Source organism: Colias eurytheme, chromosome 18, assembly GCF_061535395.1.
Source record: "Colias eurytheme isolate Ceu_HAF_F1 chromosome 18, ilColEury1 Martin Lab GWU primary, whole genome shotgun sequence".
NCBI lineage: Eukaryota > Metazoa > Arthropoda > Insecta > Lepidoptera > Pieridae > Colias > Colias eurytheme.
This window is the reverse complement of record NC_142997.1, coordinates 8,083,570-8,106,991: the sequence shown is the minus strand read 5'-3', so window position 1 is coordinate 8,106,991 and position 23,422 is coordinate 8,083,570. Positions and strand designations below refer to the sequence as shown.

General features: G+C 34.0%; 2 protein-coding genes across 2 annotated transcripts in view; both read left to right on the top strand.

Moving 5' to 3' along the window:
- LOC149900821 (uncharacterized) overlaps window positions 1–19,190 on the top strand; it is a 27,793-nt gene extending 8,603 nt beyond the window's left edge. The window contains exons 2-6 of the mRNA XM_090112724.1: window positions 16,995–17,101; window positions 17,323–17,415; window positions 17,722–17,957; window positions 18,484–18,682; window positions 19,045–19,190. Coding sequence (XP_089968850.1) covers window positions 16,995–17,101; window positions 17,323–17,415; window positions 17,722–17,957; window positions 18,484–18,682; window positions 19,045–19,190 — 781 coding nt within the window. The remainder of the gene's footprint in view (window positions 1–16,994; window positions 17,102–17,322; window positions 17,416–17,721; window positions 17,958–18,483; window positions 18,683–19,044) is intronic.
- Window positions 16,932–23,422, top strand: LOC149900820 (uncharacterized). The gene is made up of 15 exons (XM_090112489.1): window positions 16,932–17,101; window positions 17,323–17,415; window positions 17,722–17,957; window positions 18,484–18,682; window positions 19,045–19,137; window positions 19,218–19,447; window positions 19,733–19,931; window positions 20,169–20,261; window positions 20,338–20,567; window positions 20,742–20,940; window positions 21,078–21,170; window positions 21,245–21,474; window positions 21,739–21,955; window positions 22,343–22,450; window positions 23,086–23,422. Exons 6-15 carry the CDS (start codon window positions 19,286–19,288, stop codon window positions 23,298–23,300), a joined length of 1,746 nt encoding a protein of 581 aa, XP_089968615.1. The 5' UTR covers window positions 16,932–17,101; window positions 17,323–17,415; window positions 17,722–17,957; window positions 18,484–18,682; window positions 19,045–19,137; window positions 19,218–19,285; the 3' UTR covers window positions 23,301–23,422.

Here is a 23,422-nt window from a genome sequence, read left to right as displayed (position 1 = left end):
ATGGGGGAGTAGGGGGAGCATTCAAAGATGGCGAGTATATTTTCAAGTTCATATAGTATATAGTTATTTTCATCAAATCCACCACATAGCTCACTTATATTATATTACGAACTATTGAATCATAAACAATGGACTATTGTTAATTATTTAAAATAATAATTTAAAAAATATATTCATGAGTTTTCAATCTATAGTGGTTTAAAGTTAACTCAAAAATGGACCATTTCCGTAAATTTTCTAAAAAATCTTAGAGAAAGTGTAAGAAATGTATATAGTATCTTATATATTCGTGATCTACTCAATAAGCTCTTTCATTTGATACCCCACACGGCATGTTTTGGAAATTTTTATTTTTTTCTTTGTATGCCATATTTAATTACCGGGGTGCGGGCAGGGGGACCACAAAACTGGTTGGCAACATCTGTCTATAGGATGTCTGGGATCTATACAATATATATCAGAAGTCAGATTTAGGTCCGCTATTTTTGCAAACGAACATCTCCTTGGAGCCTGCTCTAAAAACAAAATCAAATATTTTGTTCGTTAATCACTAATCTGTCAACTGTGCTAGCTCGCTCTTGCTTCTTCCCAGTAAACTTTTTTCAAGCTAAGACAATTAGATAAAATGAAAAATCTTTAATATTCTTTCAAGCGTCTTTGAGATGTTAGAGTTAAAACAAAAACAATTTTCTTTTCTAAATACAATTCCGAAGCATTATTTCAACTCTACATTATTCATATTATCTAAACAAATGTCGCCAATTCATACAAAATCATATTTCTCACTTCCTACGAAACTACCAAAAGCTTTAAAACTAAACAACGATAACCAGACTGCAGTAAATAATAATATTTAACCTGTCCATCATTATAAAAAATGCAGCGAGTGTTTCTCGCATCACTGGGACCGGTTCTCAAGCCTCACATATGAAACGAGTTCGCAATTTGTAAAATAAAACTTCATTATATTTATATATACTAGCTGCGTCTCGCGGTATTACTCGCGGAAGAACTCGCGAGCAAAATCAAATATTTATATAGCTCATGAGAGGTAGACCTCAAAAGAATGGGATGATAACGTAAAACAAGTGGGTGTGTGTGTGAAGTCCCGTGTACCCAAGTGGGGTAAGGGGCAGATGGATGGATGATTTTTTTAGGGACAAGTAGGTCACCTCACCAGCCTCCTGTGTCCTGCCAGACCGAGACATTGTTTTTTCTTCGTCTCCACCGGGAATCGAACCCATTACCCTTCGTTTCTACGGTTACGCGTTAATCACTGTTCGAAGGAGGCCGTCAAAGAGACGGTTCATGAGAGAAAGGTAGACCTTAAAGTATGGGATGATGACGTTAAACAAGTGGGTACAACATGGGATAAAGTGGCCATAGAAAGGCTAGAGTGGAGAAGATTGAGCCTTTGCCAACTGGCATACAGATATACAAAAGTGGAAGAAGAGCAATGCATGAAGACATGTGGTCATATCTGATTGAAGGCTAATAATACGCATGTGTTATTCTGTGTTTAACCTATATTGCTGTAATGTTTCATCAAAATAAATCAAGTAGTTTTTTCGTGAAAGAGTTACAAGCTTCCATTTTCACAAACTTTTGCATTTATAATTTGTAGGAAGTAGGACTAGCTGCTTCGTCCCGCGTTTTAACTTTTAATCCACATAAATGAGTTTTTCCATTTAATCTTAATGTCTTCTATCTGTCAGTGAAAAGCCCGTCGTAGTCGGTCCAGCTATTACGAACAAAATACAAACAGCTATTATAAACGAAACAAACATACGAAAATAATAAAATACGCTATTTTGGTATATTTATTCATCCACATCAACATAATATTATAAGCATTTATTAAATAGTTATTTTTTTAATTACAAACAGACATTCCAATTTTATTAATGGTATAAAGAAGTTAAAGGACGTGAAAGTTAAACAGTGGATATAATTTCTTTATTCATTTCGATAGGTATGTTGTTTCCAATTATAAAAGATCATGAAATTTAGTGAAATGAACGATATGACACTTCGATTAGCAATAAAAATATTATTGGGTTTCATTAATGGGTCATTGACCGCCTCCTTGGTACAGTGGTTGACGCGTGAGCGTAGAACCGAGGGCTCCTGGGTTCGATTCCCGGTGGAGACGAAGAAAAAAAAATGTCTCGGTCTGGCAGGCCACAGTACGCTGATCACCTACTTGTTTCTAAAGAAAATCGATCAGTGAAACAGATGTATGAATAATGCATCTGCCCCTTACCCTACTAGGGGACACAGGACTTCGTTTTTAATGGGTCATTGACTTATATTCATGTGAAGGGGTCTTTAAAAAGGAATATTTATTATACTAGAGACTAAATATTACTGCAGGGGCCGTATTATGACCTCTTAATCCCAGACAGTTTTCGCCGTGAATTGAACTTGGCAAATTCATAGAATACCATAGTTGCGATCATAATATGAATTTGTCAGTCAATTCAATTCACGGTGTAAACTGTCTGGAAATAAGAGGTCATACGCACCCTAGTTACCAAAAAAAGAAGCAGAATTTTTTTCATTTGCCCCAAAAAAGTCTTATTTAAATTGAAAATGAGACAAAAAAACATACGCACAATTCAGAAAGTTCGATCTTTTGTGAATGACTGATAAAATGCAAAAAAAAATGTTTCCAAAGAGATCTTATCATCAACGGGGGTTTTACAATAACTGGTTAACAAACATTGTATTCTGAAACGAAGCAAGGCTTATTCACAAGTTAACATTACACACAAATGATTATGAATAAAACATTAAATGACTTATTTGAGGTCATTTATAATCTATAGTATATAATATGTTGGTCAATTTATGTTTTTTTTTAATCTAAAGAAACTTTGTTTTTATTGAAAAATAACAAATCAAATTTCTAAAGTTTTCATATAAATTACCGTTTAAAATTTTTGACATCGATATGTTTTGAAGAAAAAATTGAAGACATAACATGGAGCAAATAATCCGCCATATTGTAATTTTGATATAACCAATCAATCAATTAGAATTTATATGTCACTCCACCAAATCCATCAAGTTATGCTTAATCGCGTAAGGTTATTGATTTACAAAACAAAAGCAAACAAAAATAAAAAATAAAAAAATGAATCACTGTGAAATGAAATCTTGTTCAGACAGCTCTTAAGACTTGCATAGCGTGAAATATAAACTTGTTATTCGAAACATTGTATTTTAATGGTTAATTAAGGCGCATTGGAAAAAATGTGGCAATGCTATAATAACATATACAGGGTGTCCCACTATTGGTATACTAATCGCGAAGGAACTTGTAATTTTGCATACACTGATCACGTAAAAAATACTTAAACAACAAAATTACGTAAAAAAATTTTTGCTAAATTTTTCCTGAAAATCCATGTTTTCTTCTCTAGCTTCGCACAGCCGCCCGGCATATACCGCTTCTCTAATGTGAGCATTTTGTCTATGAAAACTTAATCTTAAGCGATCACGGGTGCGGGTGGCAAAGTTGGGCCGGGTTGCTTGTTATGGGTAATTGGGTATGCGGATAGAGTTTCAAGAATTCATCTATTTAAAAAAATGCATCTGGATATTTATAAGTATTTTTAAGCACTCAGCGTATGCAAAACTATAACCTCCTTTGAGCTTAGTATACCAACAGTGGGACACCCTGTATATTATTGATGTGATTAATTCCTAACGATCTTGTCTTGGTTCATTCTAGATACTGTAAATGGGTCAAATTTAAAACCCTCTTTTCTTATTTTTTTATCTGCATTATACGTTACTGGATTAATAATTAGCTGCAAATTGATCTATTTAAAATCAAAACTTAAAATCCGGTACTCATAATTGCTAATGAATTTAAAATTAATATATTAGAAAAAATGATAAACGTTTTAAGCTATTATTTATTATAGATCTCCTCAAAATCGATTCACTTGTGTCGCAGTTTAGCAGAAGTTGGTGGAAACAAATAGATACATTTTAAAGCTAATAATAAGATATATAATATAAATGAAAAGCCGTTAGCTTCGTTTTATATGTATGTTTATATTAACATCATGAATCAATGTCCCAGGAGTTGTAATGAAACCTGACTGTCAAAGATGGCAGAGTGATTAAAACAGCATGCCGTTCTTTGAAGTTATCTTGAACGGTGGATTTTATACACTACTAGCTTTCCGCCCGCGGCTTCGCCCGCTTTGTCTAAAACATAATAAATTATATACTAAAACCTTCCTCTTGAATCACTCTATCTATTAAAAAAAAATTGGTTGTCTGTGAAGTCTGTTTACTGACGATAGTTGAACGTGACAACGTCCGATTGTGCCTCAGATGAGTCAGAGCGAGGTAACGCCGCATGAGTCATGTGTTTTGTGCGTGCAGCCGGCTTTATCGAATTAGACGTTGTCACGTCAAAAACTGCATCAAAATCCGTTGCGTAGTTTTAAAGATGCATACATAGGGACAGAGAAAGCGACTTTGTTTTATACTATGTACCTAGTGATCTAGTTTTGTTCGTAGCGATAGTGAAAATAAGTAATTGTTATTAACCTAAGAGTGATCTGGGAAATATTTTACAAAAACATTTCATTGTGACGTTTTAAAATAGCACAAATTCAAACTCTACGATACGTTTTGGAAAAACTATCGGATCGAGTACTATGCCGAAAGAATAAATAATAATAAAATTAATTTTATAATACACATTCAATATGATGCCAATTAGTGGTCTTCCATATGTCTCTCTAATCGAACTAGTAATCTCTACATACCTATTATAAACATTTAAATCTGTTTAGCCCTTTTAGCTAAAGGGCTAACACATACATATTATGACATAGGTAAACATTATATAAACTTAAAAAACATCACCCTCTTTCTGATTCAGTCGGTTCATAAATACCTACTTGTTAGTTAATTCTGTAGAGAAAATACAGAATCGTGTCAGTAAGACAGCTTCATAGCGATTAGAAACTGCTACTATCGAGTCAGTTCATTTCATACTATAAATGCAAATAACCGTGATCCACTTTATATTTTAATAAAAGAGAATTATTTAATAGAAGCGAATAAATTCTGTAATTTGAAAATATTTATTGAACTCATTTATCTACGAGCTGTGCCCCGCGGTTTTACTCGCATTGCTCCGTTCCAGTTGGTCTTAGCATGATGATATATAACTTATAGCCTTCCTCAACAAATGGGCTATCTAACACCGAAAGAATTTTTCAAATCGGACCAGTAGTTCCTGAGATTAGCGCGTTCAAAAAACTCTTCAGCTTTATAATATTAAGTGTAGTTTTACTCTTTATAATCAAAACCTTGAACCTAACATAGAACCAAGAGGTTCTGGATACTATTTTTATATCTGTTAAATAACCAGATATCATTTGTTTCATATTTTTTAAAGATCTTTAAAAATGCCCCTGCTTGCCTATACACATAACAATTAAGGAGGAGCCAATTAAGGATGCAATTTCAATATTGCCCCTGCTGCATGTAGGTGAGTAGCCGGTTTTACATAAACTATCAAAAAATATTCCAAAAATGTTATGTAACTGTATCTAAACAGGTGTAAAAAAATATTTAACGTAATACGCATAAAAAGTTGAATGAACTGTAAAAATGAAGTCAAGAATGAATGGGATTTGCAATTTGCGTAGAACGGAAATTTTAATTAAGAAATGTGCATACGTGCACCTTACTCAATATTAAAACGTTTTTTTAATGACGTATATAGTTTTAAATGTTACTATGTATTCCCTTTACATAAAAATAATATATTCTCTCTACAGACTGTTATATGCCTTTATATTTATTAAAACACACGATCGATTTGTATGAAGTTATGAAAATAGTTGATGTCCTACATAAAACCTACACCTATGCCTTTTTTTCAACACACAGCACCTAAACAATCTAAGTAGGAAATTAAAGATTTTATCCTTGGATTTGTCTGCAGCTGAAACCGCGGGGCACAGCGAGTACTACAATATCACTACATAGAACCAAACAAAGTCGCTGTCGCCGTCTGTTCGTCCCTATGTATGCTTAAATCATTAAAACTACGGATCGGATTTTGATGAAGTTTTTTTTAATAGATAGAGTAGGTAGTTCTTAAGGAAGGTTTTAGTGCATAATTTTTAAAGTTTTCTAGCGTTCGAAGCCGCGGCTGGAAAGCTAGTATCCATACTAATATTATAAATGCGAAAGTAATTCTGTCTGTCTGTCTGTTACTCAATCACGCCTAAACTACTGAACCAATTTACATGAAATTTGGTATGGAGATATTTTGATACCCGAGAAAGGACATAGGCTACTTTTTATTCCGGGAAAATGACGCAATCCCGGAAATCCCACGGGAAAGGGAACTATGCGGGTTTTTCTTTGACTGCGCGGGTGAAGCCGCGGGCGGAAAGCTAGTAATAATATATTGTAGTATAATATGCAACTTTATCGTTTTGTATAGTGTTAGTGTATAGTGTTTTTTTACGTAATACAAAGATACTTAATAAATACCTATCAATGTTTTGTATATAATGCAGATTTGTCGAATATATATGTATCTTCGATAGGTGCACTGTATCGGTGCTTATCATATATAGGAAGGTCGAACCAAAGTAGATTAGATTGATACAAAATTTGTAAATTCTTAACGAACATTTGAACTGACTTTCAAACTAATTTATAAGATAAGACACTTAGATAACGATGTACGGAATCCTGACCGTGTAAGTACCTACGACATGATTACGTTGTTAATTATATAATTGCTTATTTAATGTGTAATAACGATTGATTAACCTTCAATGTTTATGGTATGTTTATGGTTTACAAGTTTTTAACCGACTTCAAAAAAAAGGAGGAGGTTATCAATTCGGCCGGTATGTTTTTTTTTTTATGTATGTACACCGATTACTCCGTGGTTTCTGAACCGATTTACGTGATTCTTTTTTTGTTCGATGCGGGATGGTGTCGAATTGGTCCCATAAAAATTTTATTCGGATAGGCCCAGTAGTTTTTATTTTATGAGCATTTTTGTCTGTATTTGTAAATGTTGCAAGTGCAAGTTTGAAGTCGGTTGTTTTTAACGCAGTTATTGACTTGTTCTTTGACACAAACAGAAACGCTTGCTTGTGTGCGTGAGCCATTTCGAACGTTTGTATGAAGTTTCCCTACTGGTTGTATCTGTATATTGTGTAAATACGTAACTTCGTAACCTGATTTACTTATCCAGAACTCCATGTGATAAAAACTATTTCATTAGTGCATAATGCAAGAAAAACATTCTCCAACCAGAAAGCAGCCGGTTGAAAGTTACATAAATATTATGTCATTTTAGACTACAAGCCCACATATGAAAAAAATATGGGTCAAATGAACCACCACGGGACATATCTAGGACGAAAGAAGAGCAAAAAATAATAAGATTCATCACTATGCCGTCACTTGTAAGCTGTCCAACTGAGTGCAGATGAGAATTGAAAAGTACAGGTAGACTCGGTAAATTTTGGTCATATATTTTTGTACGGCATTCTTAACCATCGATAGATCCATTAAAAATAATAAGAAACCGCTCAGTGCCGTACAAAAATGTTGGTCCACCAAGTCGGAATTTTAATTTAATTTCCGAGAGTTACCGGGGGTAAATTTGGTCATTTGACCATGTACGGCATCTGTGTCATACTATTGCTATACTGCTTTTAATCCATTATTCCGCAACGCCGTACAAAAATCATGGGGACAAGGGGAAAAAATCGAGAGTTGTAATCCCCTCTCTTTCCCCACTCCAGGGGGTCATTTGACACAACACGAAATAAATTTATTTTTAAAGTATTTTATGCATAGATAATATTTTTTCATGTGCCGTACATTTTCGTTGGTTCAAAGGGGAAAAATCTGAAAAAGAAAAAATCCATATAACGAAATGTTTGCTTTATATTTTGATAATAAAATATAAATATAAATTAATATTAAGAAGCTCGAGGTGGTTAATTATCACCTTGGAAAGTCGGAGTCAAGTGGAATGGACTCCGTTAAATTGATGAACTAATAAAAAAGCTATGAACAAAAAGATGTGAATTATATGCAATCAGCCCATGAATACAGGTAAAGTCACAAGCAAATGCTAGTATTATATACATATTCAAAATGTACAAGTAAAGCGCTTTCAAATGATACCAAACACGGCATATTTATCTTAACTTTATTTTTTTATCCTGTATGTTTTGTCCGCTAGAGGGCGCCACATTAGATTTTGTGAAAACCCATATAGCCTTTAGCTAGTTGGTCGCTGGTTATCCAGTGAACAATTCAGATGCTTCTAATGATATGTTATTTGTCGAATTCTGATAAGTAGTTTAGAAGTTACGAGGGAATAGATGAACATACATACATGACCTGTCAAAACCATAACCCTCCTTTTGCTTTGCCGTAGTTGGGTAAAAATATGTTAATGCCGTACTGTATCAAATGGCCATAAAGCACCTTTAAAATTGTAGCTTTCGTCGCTTTCATCAGCCTAAAAGATGTGGTCTGCACAAAAATGTACGGCATCGTTTTTTCCTAATTTATCTATGTTAATACTATTTAAAACAACGAATAAAGTGTAGAAAACTATTATATTTCATTAATCTACGATGTTTAAACTTTAACAAAATTTCTGGTTTTGCATTTCTCTATAACTTTTTTTAGAACGGTTTCTTTTGAACGGCAATACTATACAACAATTGAATTTTACAATATCATGTTAAAAAAAAAGTTCCCGTACAGGGTCAAATGACCTTACATCTCTTTATATCAAGAATTCGATGAAATTAAGATGATTATTGGTATACATTTAAAAGAACAATTATTTTTTGACGGCATTGCTTTTAATAGTACTTTTGAGTGCTAGATAATGTTTTGGAACCGAAGCCGTACTTAGTCAAATGGAACCCCCTGGAGTGGGGAAAGAGAGGGGATTGCAACTCTCGATTTTTTCCCCTTGTCCCCATGATTTTTGTACGGCGTTGCGGAATAATGGATTAAAAGCAGTATAGCAATAGTATGACACAGATGCCGTACATGGTCAAATGACCAAATTTACCCCCGGTAACTCTCGGAAATTAAATTAAAATTCCGACTTGGTGGACCAACATTTTTGTACGGCACTGAGCGGTTTCTTATTATTTTTAATGGATCTATCGATGGTTAAGAATGCCGTACAAAAATATATGACCAAAATTTACCGAGTCTACCTGTACTTTTCAATTCTCATCTGCACTCAGTTGGACAGCTTACAAGTGACGGCATAGTGATGAATCTTATTATTTTTTGCTCTTCTTTCGTCCTAGATATGTCCCGTGGTGGTTCATTTGACCCATATTTTTTTCATATGTGGGCTTGTAGTCTATTTGACATAACACATTAGTACTTATAAACTTTTTAAATAAATACCTAAAATAGGAATAAAATAATTTTTACATAGAATTGTTATCATGTAATTTTAGGACTGAAAATCTAAAATCTATAATTATAATATAAAGCTGAAGATTTTGTTTGTTTGAACGCGCTAATCTCGGGAACTACTGGTCCGTTTTGAAAAATTATTTCGGTGTTAGATAGCCCATTTATCGAGGAAGGCTATTGGAAGATAATATAATCATCACGCTAGAAGCAACAGGAGCAGAACAATTCGAGAAAACCGCGGGGCACAACTAGTGTCTTATATTCTTGCCGCATAAATTATCTACTTCTTGCGAAGTCAATTAAAGAGCGTTAACCTTACAAACTTTGCATCCCGTTTGTGTGATAATTTATCACAGTGAAGTAACATTTATTTTTACATATTAATATATCACTAGTATGTGTTTCCCCGATCATAAGTACTACCAATTTTCATACTTTAAAGAAGATTTTTATTTCCAAAGTTAATATATTAAAATTAAAAAAATATACCGGCCGAATTGATAATCTTCCCCTTTTTTTTTGAAATCGGTTAATGATATTTGTCATGCGATTTAAAATGGAATTTGAGACAGCAAAGAAGTGTGATGTGAGTTAAGGGCATTGAATGAAAAAGTTAGTTACTTACCAGCCCACGTATCTACAGGTTACGTCAATCTCATACATTCGTAGTCTATTCTATTGAACGCTACGCTAACAGAAAGCCACTTGACTAGGGGGGGTAAGTTAGAGCCATAATAAAGAAGCGAAAATTAAATTGACTAGGTATGTAATTTATCTTCATTTTTATATGTGTTCGTTATCGATATTAAAAAAACATAATCGAAATCTAAAGGTGCACTTGGCCAATAGTTTATGAACGACTAGCTGCTCCCCGCGGTTTCACCCCCGTGGCTCCGCTTCTGTTGGTCGTAGCGTGATGATATTATATAGCCTATAACCTTCCTCGATAAATGAGCTTTCTAACACCGAATGAATTTTTTAAATCGGACCAGTAGTTCCCGAGATTAGCGCGTTCAAACAAACAAACTCTTCAGCTTTATAATATTAGTATAGATATTGCTGGCTGCAGAGAAAAGTAGGAAAAACTGGAATAAAAAATCCGAAATATTCCGTTGAATATTTCGGATTTTTTATTCATCTTCATATTTATTACAACAAATAAACAAATAAACGTTTTAACAATAACATGCATATTTCTAAAGAATCCGCTTCGATTACCAGGGTCGTGTTTAAAATAACCTTTAAATTTGCTCTATCTCCGCAAACAATATTGACTGGCGGCTTCTTTTGTGAATTTTTTATATAAAACAAACATATAAAAATGTCATGCTATTGACCTCACACAATAACATGGAAACGTGGCATCATAAAGTATAGATTTATGTCTTTCACAAATGAAGACATGCTCTAACTATCCTATGAAAGTATTGTTTGAGCGCGCTAGTCTCAGGAAGTACTGCCCCCCTAGACAAGTGGTTTTCTATTAGCGTAAATTTCAATAGAATAAATTATGAATGTATGAGATTGACGTAATCAATCGTCCGCGTCGTCGTCGTCGTAATCAAACGTCAATCTCATACATTCATAATCTATTCTATTGAACTTTACGCTAATAGAAAGCCACTTGTCTAGGGGGGCTGGTCCGGAAATATTGTTTCAGTATTAGATAGCCCATTTATCGAGGAAGTTTATAATATAAATTTTATCACGTTAAGACCAATAGGAGCGATACAATGCAGTTAAAAAAACCAACTAGCCTATAAGTTCTGTTTCGTTTTCAAGCATCGATTTTCAATCTATACGTTCTTTTATTAATCTCCTCATTTTCAAACCGACACAATTGTACCTATTGTTCACGTTCAAAGGTCAGTTATAACATACATAATTTTAAATAAATACTTATATAGATAATTAAGATGTCAGGTTGAGTGTAAAATATAGAATTGTAACAAAAATAGTAATCTGACGTCGTATTTAACGACCTTATTTTAAAATCAATATACTATATTATTTTATCACAATATTAATGTTCACGCGATTAATTATTTTTTATCTACCTGTAATGCAGATAAAGTCAACATATTTTTTGTTATGCAGTTTTCAAAACTAAACTAGTGTAATATTTTATAATTATTGAAATAACATAATACACATAACAACATACTAATAACTTATTGAGTTAGACCTAAATGATCAAACGAATCAACATAATAATATCTATATTCTATGGTAATAATAAATAGCCAAATCTTAATACTATTATAAAGGCGAAAGTTTGTATGGATGTTTGTTACTCTTTCACGTAAAAACTACTGAACCGATTACAATGAAATTTAGCACACATATAGAGGGTAACTTGGATTAACACATAGGATAGGTTTTATCCCGGAAATCCCACGGGAACGGGAACTATGCGAGTTTTCCTTTGAAAACGCGGGCGAAGCCGCGGGCGGAAATCTAGTTATTCCCATAAAGTTACAATAACAGATTCATTCAACGATACTACGTTACACATGACACAAGATTTCTTGAGTTAAATTTTCCAGACCTGTTCAATAAATAAGGCAGAACCGATTACCACAATGGTAATGTGCCTGTTGTCACCAGTATTGTATATGGGATGTTGACATTCTTATAAAAACATGTAAGCCTAAAGAATTCCATGGGCCTTGCTATGTTGTTCCTTAACTAATCCCCATTAAGGTTTTCGTCAGAATACACGAATGTTGAGTGAAACATAATATTTTGATGTATCAAACTATCAATTGATATGAAATAAGGATTACACTAGCTGTGCTCCGCGGTTGTACCCGCAGTGCTCCGCTCCTGTGAGTCTTAGCGAGATGATATAATATTATACCCTATAGCCTTCCTCGATGAATGGGCTATCTAACACGAAAATAATTTTTCAAATCGGACCAGTAGTTTGCGAGATTAGCGCGTTCAAACAAACAAACTCTTCAGCTTTATTATATTAAGTATAGAGTATAGTTATGTGGTTTTCTTTAATTAGTTGTAGATATATAGCATAGATAAAGATATAGAAGTATGAGATTAGCCTTTAAATGATGAGTAAATTTAAATGATATCTTATCAGGATGACGAATCTCTAAGTCAAGAACATAGGCTATTTTTATCGCGATAGTACGCGAATTAATTATTGAGCTGAAGCAAGTCTATAATATAGCAGAAAAACTTGTTAAGATTATAATAATTACTAGCTGGAGGCCTGGAACCAGGTTCTGAAATTATATACCAACTCAGATATAATATGTCCATTTACCAAATTTCATAGAAATCCGATCAGCTGCTTAGTGTTAAAGCGTAACTAAAATCCATTCCAAGATCATCACAAAATTATAAGTAAACTGTACCCTTCTCAGAGAATCACTCTATCTAAAAAATAAAACCGCATCAAAGTTGCGTAGTTTTAAAGCTAGCAAATATACTGACGAACAGATAGCGACAGCGACTATGTTTTATATTATTTAGTGATAATAATCAATCCAATTTATTGCTTTAAATAATGACTGATATATGAATTCCGCTTACTCTTTACAAACTACATTCGTTAGTTAGAAATTTGATAAATTCAATATTAGTTCCAGGAATAGATTTGAAAAAATAAAAAATACTAGCTTTGGCGCGCGGTTTCACCCGCGTACGAACCCTCCAAAATCCAAATCCAAGTTACCCTCTATACCTTGTTGTTGTATCAGCCTGTCGTGTCCCAATGCTGAACAAAGGCCTCTCCAAGTCGCTTCCATGAATCGCGGTCTTGTCCTAATGAAAACCAGTCATTTTTAAATTGGTCAAGTTCATCTCGCCATCTCTTCTTCGGCCTGCCGCGACGTCTTCTATCTATACCTATGTGTGCTAAATTTCATTGTAATCGGTTCAGTAGTATTTGCGTGAAAGAGTAATTAACATACATACACATAGTACACATAAATCCATCCTCACAAACTTTCACATTTGTTATATTATTATAGGATAGTTTTGTTTTTCGATGCGAAAGTATTTTTATGGCATACCTTTGTGAAATGAATGTCTGTCGCACCATGACTCAAATATCTTGTTTTGCTTATCTGATTTGGATAATGTTTTATCTTAATCTATCTTGATCAGCAAATGAGATACTAACCGCCGAAACCATCCGCATCTCTCTTGCATATATTTCTACCAATTAATATAGAAAGAAAGAATATGACATGATTTTAAAAGAATGGAGTTTCTTGCCGGTTTCTCTCCATAACGAAAGGTTATTTCGTAAGAATTCTGAAACACTGCACCTTAACAAAACTAAGCATGCTTTTCTTCTAGAAAATTAATGAATATACGATAGAAATATCTTTTTATTCATCATCCTCATTAAGTCCATTTATGTTCCCACTGAAGGGACACAGGTCTTCCAGAGGATTCAGGCCACCACGCTGGCCAAGTGCATGTTGGCTGACATCACATGTCGTCGAACTTTTTATTCTGCGATATGCCGGTTCCCTCACAATGTCATCCTTCACCGTTTAAAGCATGGTTACCATTGGCGCATTTAATATCGACTCTAGTTAAAATAAAGTCGACATCCTCATGGCTCCTAAGATAGAGAGTTCTTATAGTTTAAGAGTCAGTGTACATAGTTTTGTAAGGTATAATGTTTTGGCAATATAAAGATTTTATTTATTTATTATTATTATCCTTTTCTTCAATGGAGATTGTGGAGTTTCTACTTCAGACAAAATTGTGGTCAAACTCTTCTCTTTTGTCAATAAAAAAGGCAGAAGTATATATAAAAAACGATTTAACAGACTTGTACCGATAAATTCTCGAAACCACCGCCCCTGCACTACAATGACACCAAATTATGTTATCTTCGTATTACGCATAGATGGACAAACGATTAGTTCTCAATCAAGGGATTTGGCGGATTCGTTATCAGAAAATGCCCTATATAATTGGCACATGAAATCGTAGTATGAAACTGTTAATCCTGACCTGTCGCCACGTCAGCATTGTGGTGCGAAATATTTTAAAATGTTAATAATATTGAGTGTGGTATGTGCGAGCTTAAGTGTAACTCAAGGTGTTATATTCACGGGACAGTGTAGCACGACGATACCGGTGCAAACGAGTTTCAATCTAGCTGGGGTAAGGATTCTGAATTGTGTATTTAACCTTTCTTTAACAGTCTGTACTAAATACATTGTTTTCTTTTCCATATAGATGAGATAGAAAAACAACGAAATTTCGCACTAGAGCTAGAGCAAGAGCATTCTTTCGTGATCCTTTAGTAAACGAAAACTCGTACCTACCTATTCTGTGTTGTTCATTAATCATATTATCATCATCATCATATTAACATTACATAAAATCTTTTCGAACGCACTAAAAACAAGGAAAGAATGCTCTACGCCTGTTTACTCTAAAAGAATTTGACATAGTGGGGTTAGAATGAGTATTCGCTCGTTTGATCTAAATGGACCGTAACAGGTAAAATTAAAAAAAGTCAAACAAACTAATGAAAAGTTCTCATGCAATTATTATCAGTGAGACAATCAGAAAGAAATTTCAGCATAATATGCTGAACTTACAGTTTCAGGACAGATTTTCAAGAATGGGATTTTAATTCCCATGTTTATTTTTAACTAACTATAAATAAATATAATATCCTATATATCCTATACAGGGTGTCCCACTATTGGTATACTAAGCGCGAAGGGACTTGTAGTTTTGCATACACTGATCACGTAAAAAATACTTTTTTTTTTTTTATTCTTTATATAAAAAATACTTAAAAAACAAAATTACATCAAAAATTTTTTGCTTAATTTTTCCTGAAAATCTATGTTTTCTTCTCTAGCTTCGCGCAGCCGGCATATACCGCTCCTCTAATGTGAGCATTTTGTCTATGAAAACATAATCTTAAACGATAGCTCACGTACTGGTGGCAAAGTTGGGTGGGTTGCTTGTTATGGGTGTACACATAGAGTTTTAAGAATTCATCTTATTGAAAAAAAAATGCGTCTAGAATTTTTTAATTATTTTTTACGTACTCAGCGTATTCAAAACTATAACCTCCTTTGAGCTTAGTATACCAACAGTGGGACACCCTGTATAGTATAAATGCGAAAGTTTTAGGATGGTGTATGTGTAGGTGTGTATCTTTGTTACACATATAGAGGGCTACTTGGATTAACACATAGGTGTTTAGATTAAAATGTAGGTTTTAAACTGGAAATCCCACGGAACGGGAACTATGCGGGTTTTTCTTTTCGCAGGCAAAGCCGCGGGCGGAAAGCTAGATAGTATTTTCATAGATGTGAGATAATATTATATGGATGAGTAATAGCTATGTGTCAGCATTGGGCGTGTTATGCGATTATTTTAGTATCTCTTTGACTTTTTGTATATAAATAAATAATGATAACACATGTAATAAAACTAGTAGTCTACGGATTCGTTCGATGTAACAAACATGTTTTCGCAATGCTGTATATTTGATGCAAAATTAAAAATCTTATTATTTTATAAATTATTTTTATAATTATTTAAGTACTTTATCAGGTTTATTTATTCGGGTTATCAAAAGAAAGTAGGTAACTTTTTTAAAACAATTTTTTTTTCTCCTCATCAATCTATATTTTATTGCAATTACAACTAAAATGCAATTATTATATTTTTTACTAAGAATATTTTACATTTACTAATCATATTAATATGTATGTCAATGCGGATATCATTTATCGATAAAGATACATACGATATAATTAAAAAATTAAGATACAATAAATTATCTGCACTTTTCGTAGAATTATTGATTTTACCTGTAACAGTGTAAAATTGATATTAAGATGCATCAAAAAAAGAGTTAGTTTTTTTTGTGTTTGATTTTACGCGAGTACAACATACTATACGTTTAGAAATTAGGACTTTAATTTTTTTTTTAAGAATTATTCAAATGCATAATTATATAATACGTGCAAATATTTTTAAGTTCTTAGTCATCAGCAGAGTCGTAAATAAAAATTAAATTCAAAAACTAAAATAAAAGGCTTTAATTATTTTGACTGACTATGTAGGTACTAAAACACGCTCTTAAAAGTATGAAAGAAGAAAATATTTAGCTGTCACGCACACACAAACACATACTTTCACATTCTTAAGTAAGGTTTATTTTATTTTTTATTTATTTATTTTTTACATACATAGATTCCTTACAGCTATTTGTATTACAATATTTATAATTAACTTTAACAAAACAAAACGCCAATAAAAAGGAATACCAATAATAAGACAATTAATGTGACGGTAGTTTTACATTAATTATAACAATGACAAAGTGGAAACAATTAATATATATTTTTTTTTGGACATGGTAAATGTAAATGTTGTAAGGTTTGTAAATGTTGTTTGTTATATTGTTTATAGTTCGCTGGAAGATGGCGACTTATCTCATCCTACGAGAATCCTAGACAATCCGGCCAATGCAACCAAGCCAACTATGAGCTTATCACTCCTAACACTTACAGTGTGTTAAACACCCACGTACTCAATCAAAATCAGCTTAATGTATCTGGAACCGCTGTTTTAGCTTCAAATGATGGAACCGCTAGATTAACAGTTACTATTGGCACAAGTAAGTTTCTTGGCATTGAAATAATAACGTCAACGTAAATGCTCTTAAGTTTTAATTTGGGATAAAATCAACTACATTTGTACATTTATAATTATATTATAACCTATTATAAAATATAACCAATTAGCAGTGGCTAAATAGTTCCATTTCAATTTAAAGTCATATTTATAAGTCTAAATATGTATGTTAAATTCACGAATCTTGACCTCATTATTTTTCAGACCCTCAAGTCAATTATTGGATTCTTGGAACTGATTATAACAACTATGCGCTTGCCTACAGCTGTCAAAATCTGGCCAATAACCAACAAGACGGTAAGTATAATACAGAATTTTGTACATATAATGTATTAACTATGCTTAAAATATCCTTCATGCCTACCACTAGCCGTGCTCCACCCACATTGCTCCGCTCCTGTTGGTCTTAGCATGATGATATATAGTTATAGCCTATAACCTTCCTCGATAAATGGGCTAATCTATCACCGAACCAATTTTTCAAATCGGACCAGTAGTTCCTGAGTCCTGAGCGAAACAAACGAACAAACAAACTCTCCAGCTTTATAATATTCGTATAGATTTTCTGACTTGTTTTTATAAATACATTATTTCTGTTTGCAGTTAATGCTTGGAAACTTAGCCGCTATGCAACACTTGATGCTGAATCCAACAACAAAATCAACAGTCTTATAACCAGTATTGCATCGCCCGTATTGGTCAATACCCGTTTCGTTGACGCAGACCAATCTGACACAGCTTGCTTCTACTATCCGAATATTCCATTAGGACAACCTGTTATATTCCCTGGACAATGCGATCCTAATGTTAATGTTATCAGTAACTTGGATTTGACCAGAGTAAGTTCTATCGTAATCCATACTAATATTATAAATGCGAAAGTAACTCTGTCTGTCTGTCTGTTACTCAATCACGCCTAAACTACTGAACCAATTTGCATGAAATTTGTTATGGAGGTATTTTGATACCCGAGAAAGGACATAGGCTACCTTTTATTGCGAAATATGTACCACAGGCGAAGCCGGGGTGGACCTCTAGTGCTTTATATTTTGACATAGACTTTCGAGATAAATATTAAATCAATGTGATCCGAATATTGGCGTTGTCAATAACTTGAATTAAACTGCAGTAAGTTCAAAATGTCTACTAATATCTTGTTGTATTTAAAATTATCAAAATTATAAAAGAAAATTTGCAATGAAATAAAATTGTAGCGCTCATTAGACCTACTGAGTCATGGATATTTAAGAAGTATTTTACTTGACGATATTATTACTATACATATAAGACGATGATTTACTAGCATGTATCTTTATAACAGTACAGATTGGAATTGCGAATGGTAAAAAATATATTGAATTTCAGTTCCAAGGGGACTGGGTGCTGATCGAGTCCTATTACGCTGAACGGCAATCAGGCACTTGCAATCGTGCCAGATATACTGTGAACGGAAACTTTTTGAACGTTATCAACAGTCACGTTGTGAACCAAAACCGTATCTCGGTCACGGGATCAGCGGTATCCCTGACTGGTGATGGAAAATTGCTTGTTAGCATTGGCTCAAGTATGTATAGCACTTTTTTGCCCAAAGGACAGTTCCATAACTTTAATAAAATATAAAAATATTATTTAATTTATAAAGAATAGAAAAAACTCGATCACGAGGCGGGACTCGAACCCGCATCCTTTCACGCCAATCCGGGGTGGATGTTTGACCAACTCAGCCACTAGTGACCCGGCAGATCAATCGAATTTATTCTATTCTTTCAGTTTTATGTGTCTGAGGGACACACCGCATTGAATATAAAATTTTACTTATTCGTCTGGTCAGCTTGTAATTCGTTCTATCAAATGCCGCTCGTAAGAAGGCAAAAATATTAAAAATTCAATCAATTGATTATTCAACATTGATTATTTCCATTCTAGATCCAGTCGTCAACTATTGGATTATTGGAACAAATTATGACTCGTACGCTCTGGCTTACAGCTGTCAAAATGTAGACAGTGAGACGCGAAGAGGTATTTATTTTAAAATACGTACTACAAAAATATTCGACATGAATTTTACCTGAATTAACCAAAAACATTTTTTTTTATAGTTTGGAGCTGGAAACTAAGTCGTACAACTTCATTGAGTAGTGCAGATACTCTAGCTATAAATAACCTCATGAGCAACATAAATGTCCTGGATTCTAGATACTTCCAAAGGGCAGACCAATCTGACACAGCTTGTTTCTTCTATCCTAATATCCCACTAGGACAACCTGTTATATTCCCTGGACAATGCGACCCTAACATAAATGTTGTTACTAGTTTGAATTTGAACAATGTAAGTTGAAACTTAATACTCGGGTAATACACCCGACATAATATAAGCTCCAAGCTTTAGAACATTTTTTATATTATAATTAATACTAGATATGCAGCATGTCTTTTTTGCTGATAGAGTAATTACAGCGTCAATTAAGTTTAATTTGAATAGTGGCGATTTGGGTTGTAATTTACTCAAATATTTTATATACAAGCTATATTGCTTTTTATAATGCTATGCTATTGAGGGTCCAAAAATATCAACGTTTGAAATCGCGAATGGTAAAAACAACTTTAATTTCAGTTCCAAGGGCAATGGTACCTGATCCAGACGTATTATGCTGAGCGGCAATCAGGCTCCTGCAATCGTGCCAGATACACTCTGAACGGAACTGTTTTGAACTTAGAAAACAGTCACGTGGTGAACCAAAGCCGTCTCTCAGTTTCAGGAACAGTGACATCTCCTTCTGGTGATGGAAAATTGCTTGTAAACATCGGAACAAGTATGTAACCCAATTTTTTTTTCAGTAGTGAAATTCTGCACTGGGTGATTTTCTAGTGCTCAGGGGAAAGTTTGAATAAGATAACATACTTACTCATTGCCTCATTGTTTTGCCTTGTTAAAAGAATAGTCAACTTATAAAGCGTCAAATGCTGCCCCTAAGAATGCACAATATTTGAATACAAAACAATTATTATTCAACCAATTGATTATTCACCAGAAAAAATTTCTATTCTAGATCCAGTCGTCAACTATTGGATTATTGGAACAAATTATAACTCGTACGCTCTGGCTTACAGTTGTGAAAATATAGACAGCGAAAGACGAAGAGGTAATTATTTTCAAATTTGAGATTAAAAATAATCTCAATTATCTATAAATAAGCTCAAACATTATTATTTTTATAGTTTGGAGCTGGAAGCTAAGTCGTTCACCTACGATGAGTAATGCAGATACCCAAATTATAAATAACCTCATGAGCAACATAAATGTACTGGACAATAGGTACTTCCAAAACGCAATCCAAACTGACGCAGCTTGCTTCTACTATCCCAATATCCCACTAGGAGAACCTGTTATATTCCCTGGACAATGTGACCAAACTGTTCCTGTTGTAACGAGCTTCAATTTAACTGCTGTAAGTTAAGTCATTATAAAATCTTTTCTGACTTATAATTTTATGAAATTTTAACAGTAATGTACATAAGCACGTACGCTCATAAATATATTTTACTAATACGTTTATTGAATTGGAAATTTAGATGAATGACTATGTATGAATAGTATTTATAAGTTAATATTAAAATTACAGTTCCTTGGTACTTGGCACCTCATGGCAACGTACTTCGACCACCGGCAATCGGGCACATGCAACGTAGCAAGATACTCCATGAATGGTAACGTCATCCAATTGGTAAACAGCCACGTCGTTAACGGAACGCAATTGAGTACATCTGGGACTGCAGTAGCCAGTACTGATGGAAGTGCCAAACTCAGGGTCACGATAGGAAGTAAGTTTATGGAACTATGAAAATAATTCGATTTTGTTGTTAATATTTTTTCAAACATTACCATGCCATTTCTTTGTTCTTATTGCAACAATAGGGCTCTTATGAGATACATGACATACTATTTTAATTTTTTTCAGATAACAATGTCGATTATTGGATCTTAGCAACAGATTACTACGACTATGCCCTAGCTTATAGTTGCACTAACTTAGAAAACAATTACCGCAGAGGTGAGTTTATATACTCCATCGATTTCATCTCACACATGAGAACAAAACATTAAACATACACATGTAAATTTTAGTTTACAGTTGGAAGCTCAGTCGGACCAAGAATCTAACACAAACAGCTAATAACGCAATGAACACCGTTATCAATAACATTAATGTATTAGACGAGAGATACTATCAGAGTACAAATCAGACAGATGCTGGTTGTTTCCACCTGCCTGAATTTGCTGCAGGCCAAAAGGTTGTACTGCCAGGTCAATGCGACGAGAATATACCTGTAGTTGCCAAATTTGATGTGGAAAAAGTAAGTGCTTTAAAGATAAGCCCTCTCTAGCTGAGACAAAGTATCAAATATGTTATCGAATTTGGAACTGGCTTGTTGAAATAGATAAACATGATGTGAACAACGTATTTTTTTATCAAAACGTGAATTTTATTTGAGCGGAATATATTTATATATAATCATGTAAAGATATTCCAAGATTACCAATTTAATACATATTGACATTCATTCTTAAAGAAAAACGTTCGTTTGTAGACATTTAATACAAATTATTATTTTTCACAGTACTCCGGAACATGGTATCAAATCCAGAGATACCCTCAGGTATTTGAAAACGGCGGTTGCACGGGAGCAAGATATACACTGAATGGTGACGTTGTTACTGTATTGAACTGGCAACGACTAAATGGAGAATTGGATACCATTGAAGGGAATGCTACAATCATCTCTACTGATCAAAGTGCTAAACTCAGAGTCGTTTTGCCATCTCGAGCACCTAATGGTAAGCTTCAATCAAACTTAGTATTATTAAAATCTTATTTTCTTAGCTATATGATAATTACACTTCAAATACAGCTCTATAATTAAACATGAATATAATCATACACTTGTGTCTATGCATGTCACAGTGTATGCACCTATAAAACCAAAATAAATCGTACCCTAATATACCTAGCAGCAAAAAAAAATTAGGTGTGGCACTCGAGGGCTGCGGCGGTAAAGCTATTGCATAGCATCGCATCGCTGTGCCGGTTGGAGTGGAGGGTGTTAGGTTTTTTCGTTACGGAATTTTTACATTCGGTCGCCGCGCTCAGTCTGAGATAAAAGTTATGCAATAGCTTAAAAATCGATGATAACCTTCTATAATAATTTTTACTTTCCATTACAGCAACACCTGGCCAAACCAGCTCATTTGATCTGTACGTCCTCGACACTGACTATGAGACATATTCGCTGGCCTATTCTTGCGTGAACACAGATGCCCATCACCGTGCGAGTAAGTATCATTTATCATATACTAGTCTAGTATTTACATGGTGATGTTTTTTAAATATACAGCACTATTGTTTCAACTTTTTTACGAATTCAGATAATGCAAATCTGTAATCCATTCCAATTTCCAATTCCAATTCTTTATCACTACAAAAAAAGCAAAGTCACTATCTGCGTCTGTCCTAATATCTGTATGTATGCTTAGATCTTTAAAATTACAGATACAGTGATTCAATTATAGAAAGGTTTTAGTGTTAGGTTTTAGACAAGCGTTCGAAGCCACTGGCGAAAGCTAGACGCTATATAAAACTACTAGCTTTCCACCCGCAGCTTCGCCCACGCCGTCAAAGAAAAACCGGCATAGTACCCGTTCCCGTGGGATTTCCGGGATAAAACCTGTCCTTTTTCCCGGGGTAAAAAGTAGCCTATGTCCTTTATCGGATATCAAAATATCTCTATACCAAATTTCATGCAAATTGGTTCAGTAGTTAAGGCGTGATTGAGTAACAGACAGACAGACAGAGTTACTTTCGCATTTATAATATTAGTATGGATTTGAAAGTCAATATAGTAACAACGACAGTCTGTAACTATGTAATGTGTAATTGTGGAAAAGTATTAATGTAAATTCTTTTACAGTTGGTGCTTGGAAGCTCAGCCGCAGACGGACCATGTCACCAGCCGGTAACAACGCCATCAACTGCTACATGGCGAATCGCATGGAGCTTGAGAATAGATACTTCATTGACGTAGAACAAAACGACTCCTGCCCTGAGCCCAGCTCAGCCATGCTATTCAAGAGTAGCGTCACAGTATTATGCACTTTGTTTTTAGCCCTTCTTAACTTGTCGTAGATTCAAAAACTGTATGCGTGTGAGTGTTTGAGATTATCATTTAATCAATGTTTAATTTTAACGATCGGTAAAGACCGGCTGTGACGTCGTATATATAAGTTATGGGTGTGTTTGAATAGAAA

What these genes read in the sequence shown, in the direction of transcription:
- LOC149900820 (XM_090112489.1), top strand. Translation starts at nt 19,286, where the DNA reads ATGAGCAACATAAATGTCCTGGATTCTAGATACTTCCAAAGGGCAGAC. An exon ending in CTAGTTTGAATTTGAACAAT is followed by an intron (nt 19,448 to 19,732) that starts GTAAGTTGAAAC and finishes CTTTAATTTCAG; the next exon opens with TTCCAAGGGCAATGGTACCT. An exon ending in CCAAATTTGATGTGGAAAAA is followed by an intron (nt 21,475 to 21,738) that starts GTAAGTGCTTTA and finishes TATTTTTCACAG; the next exon opens with TACTCCGGAACATGGTATCA.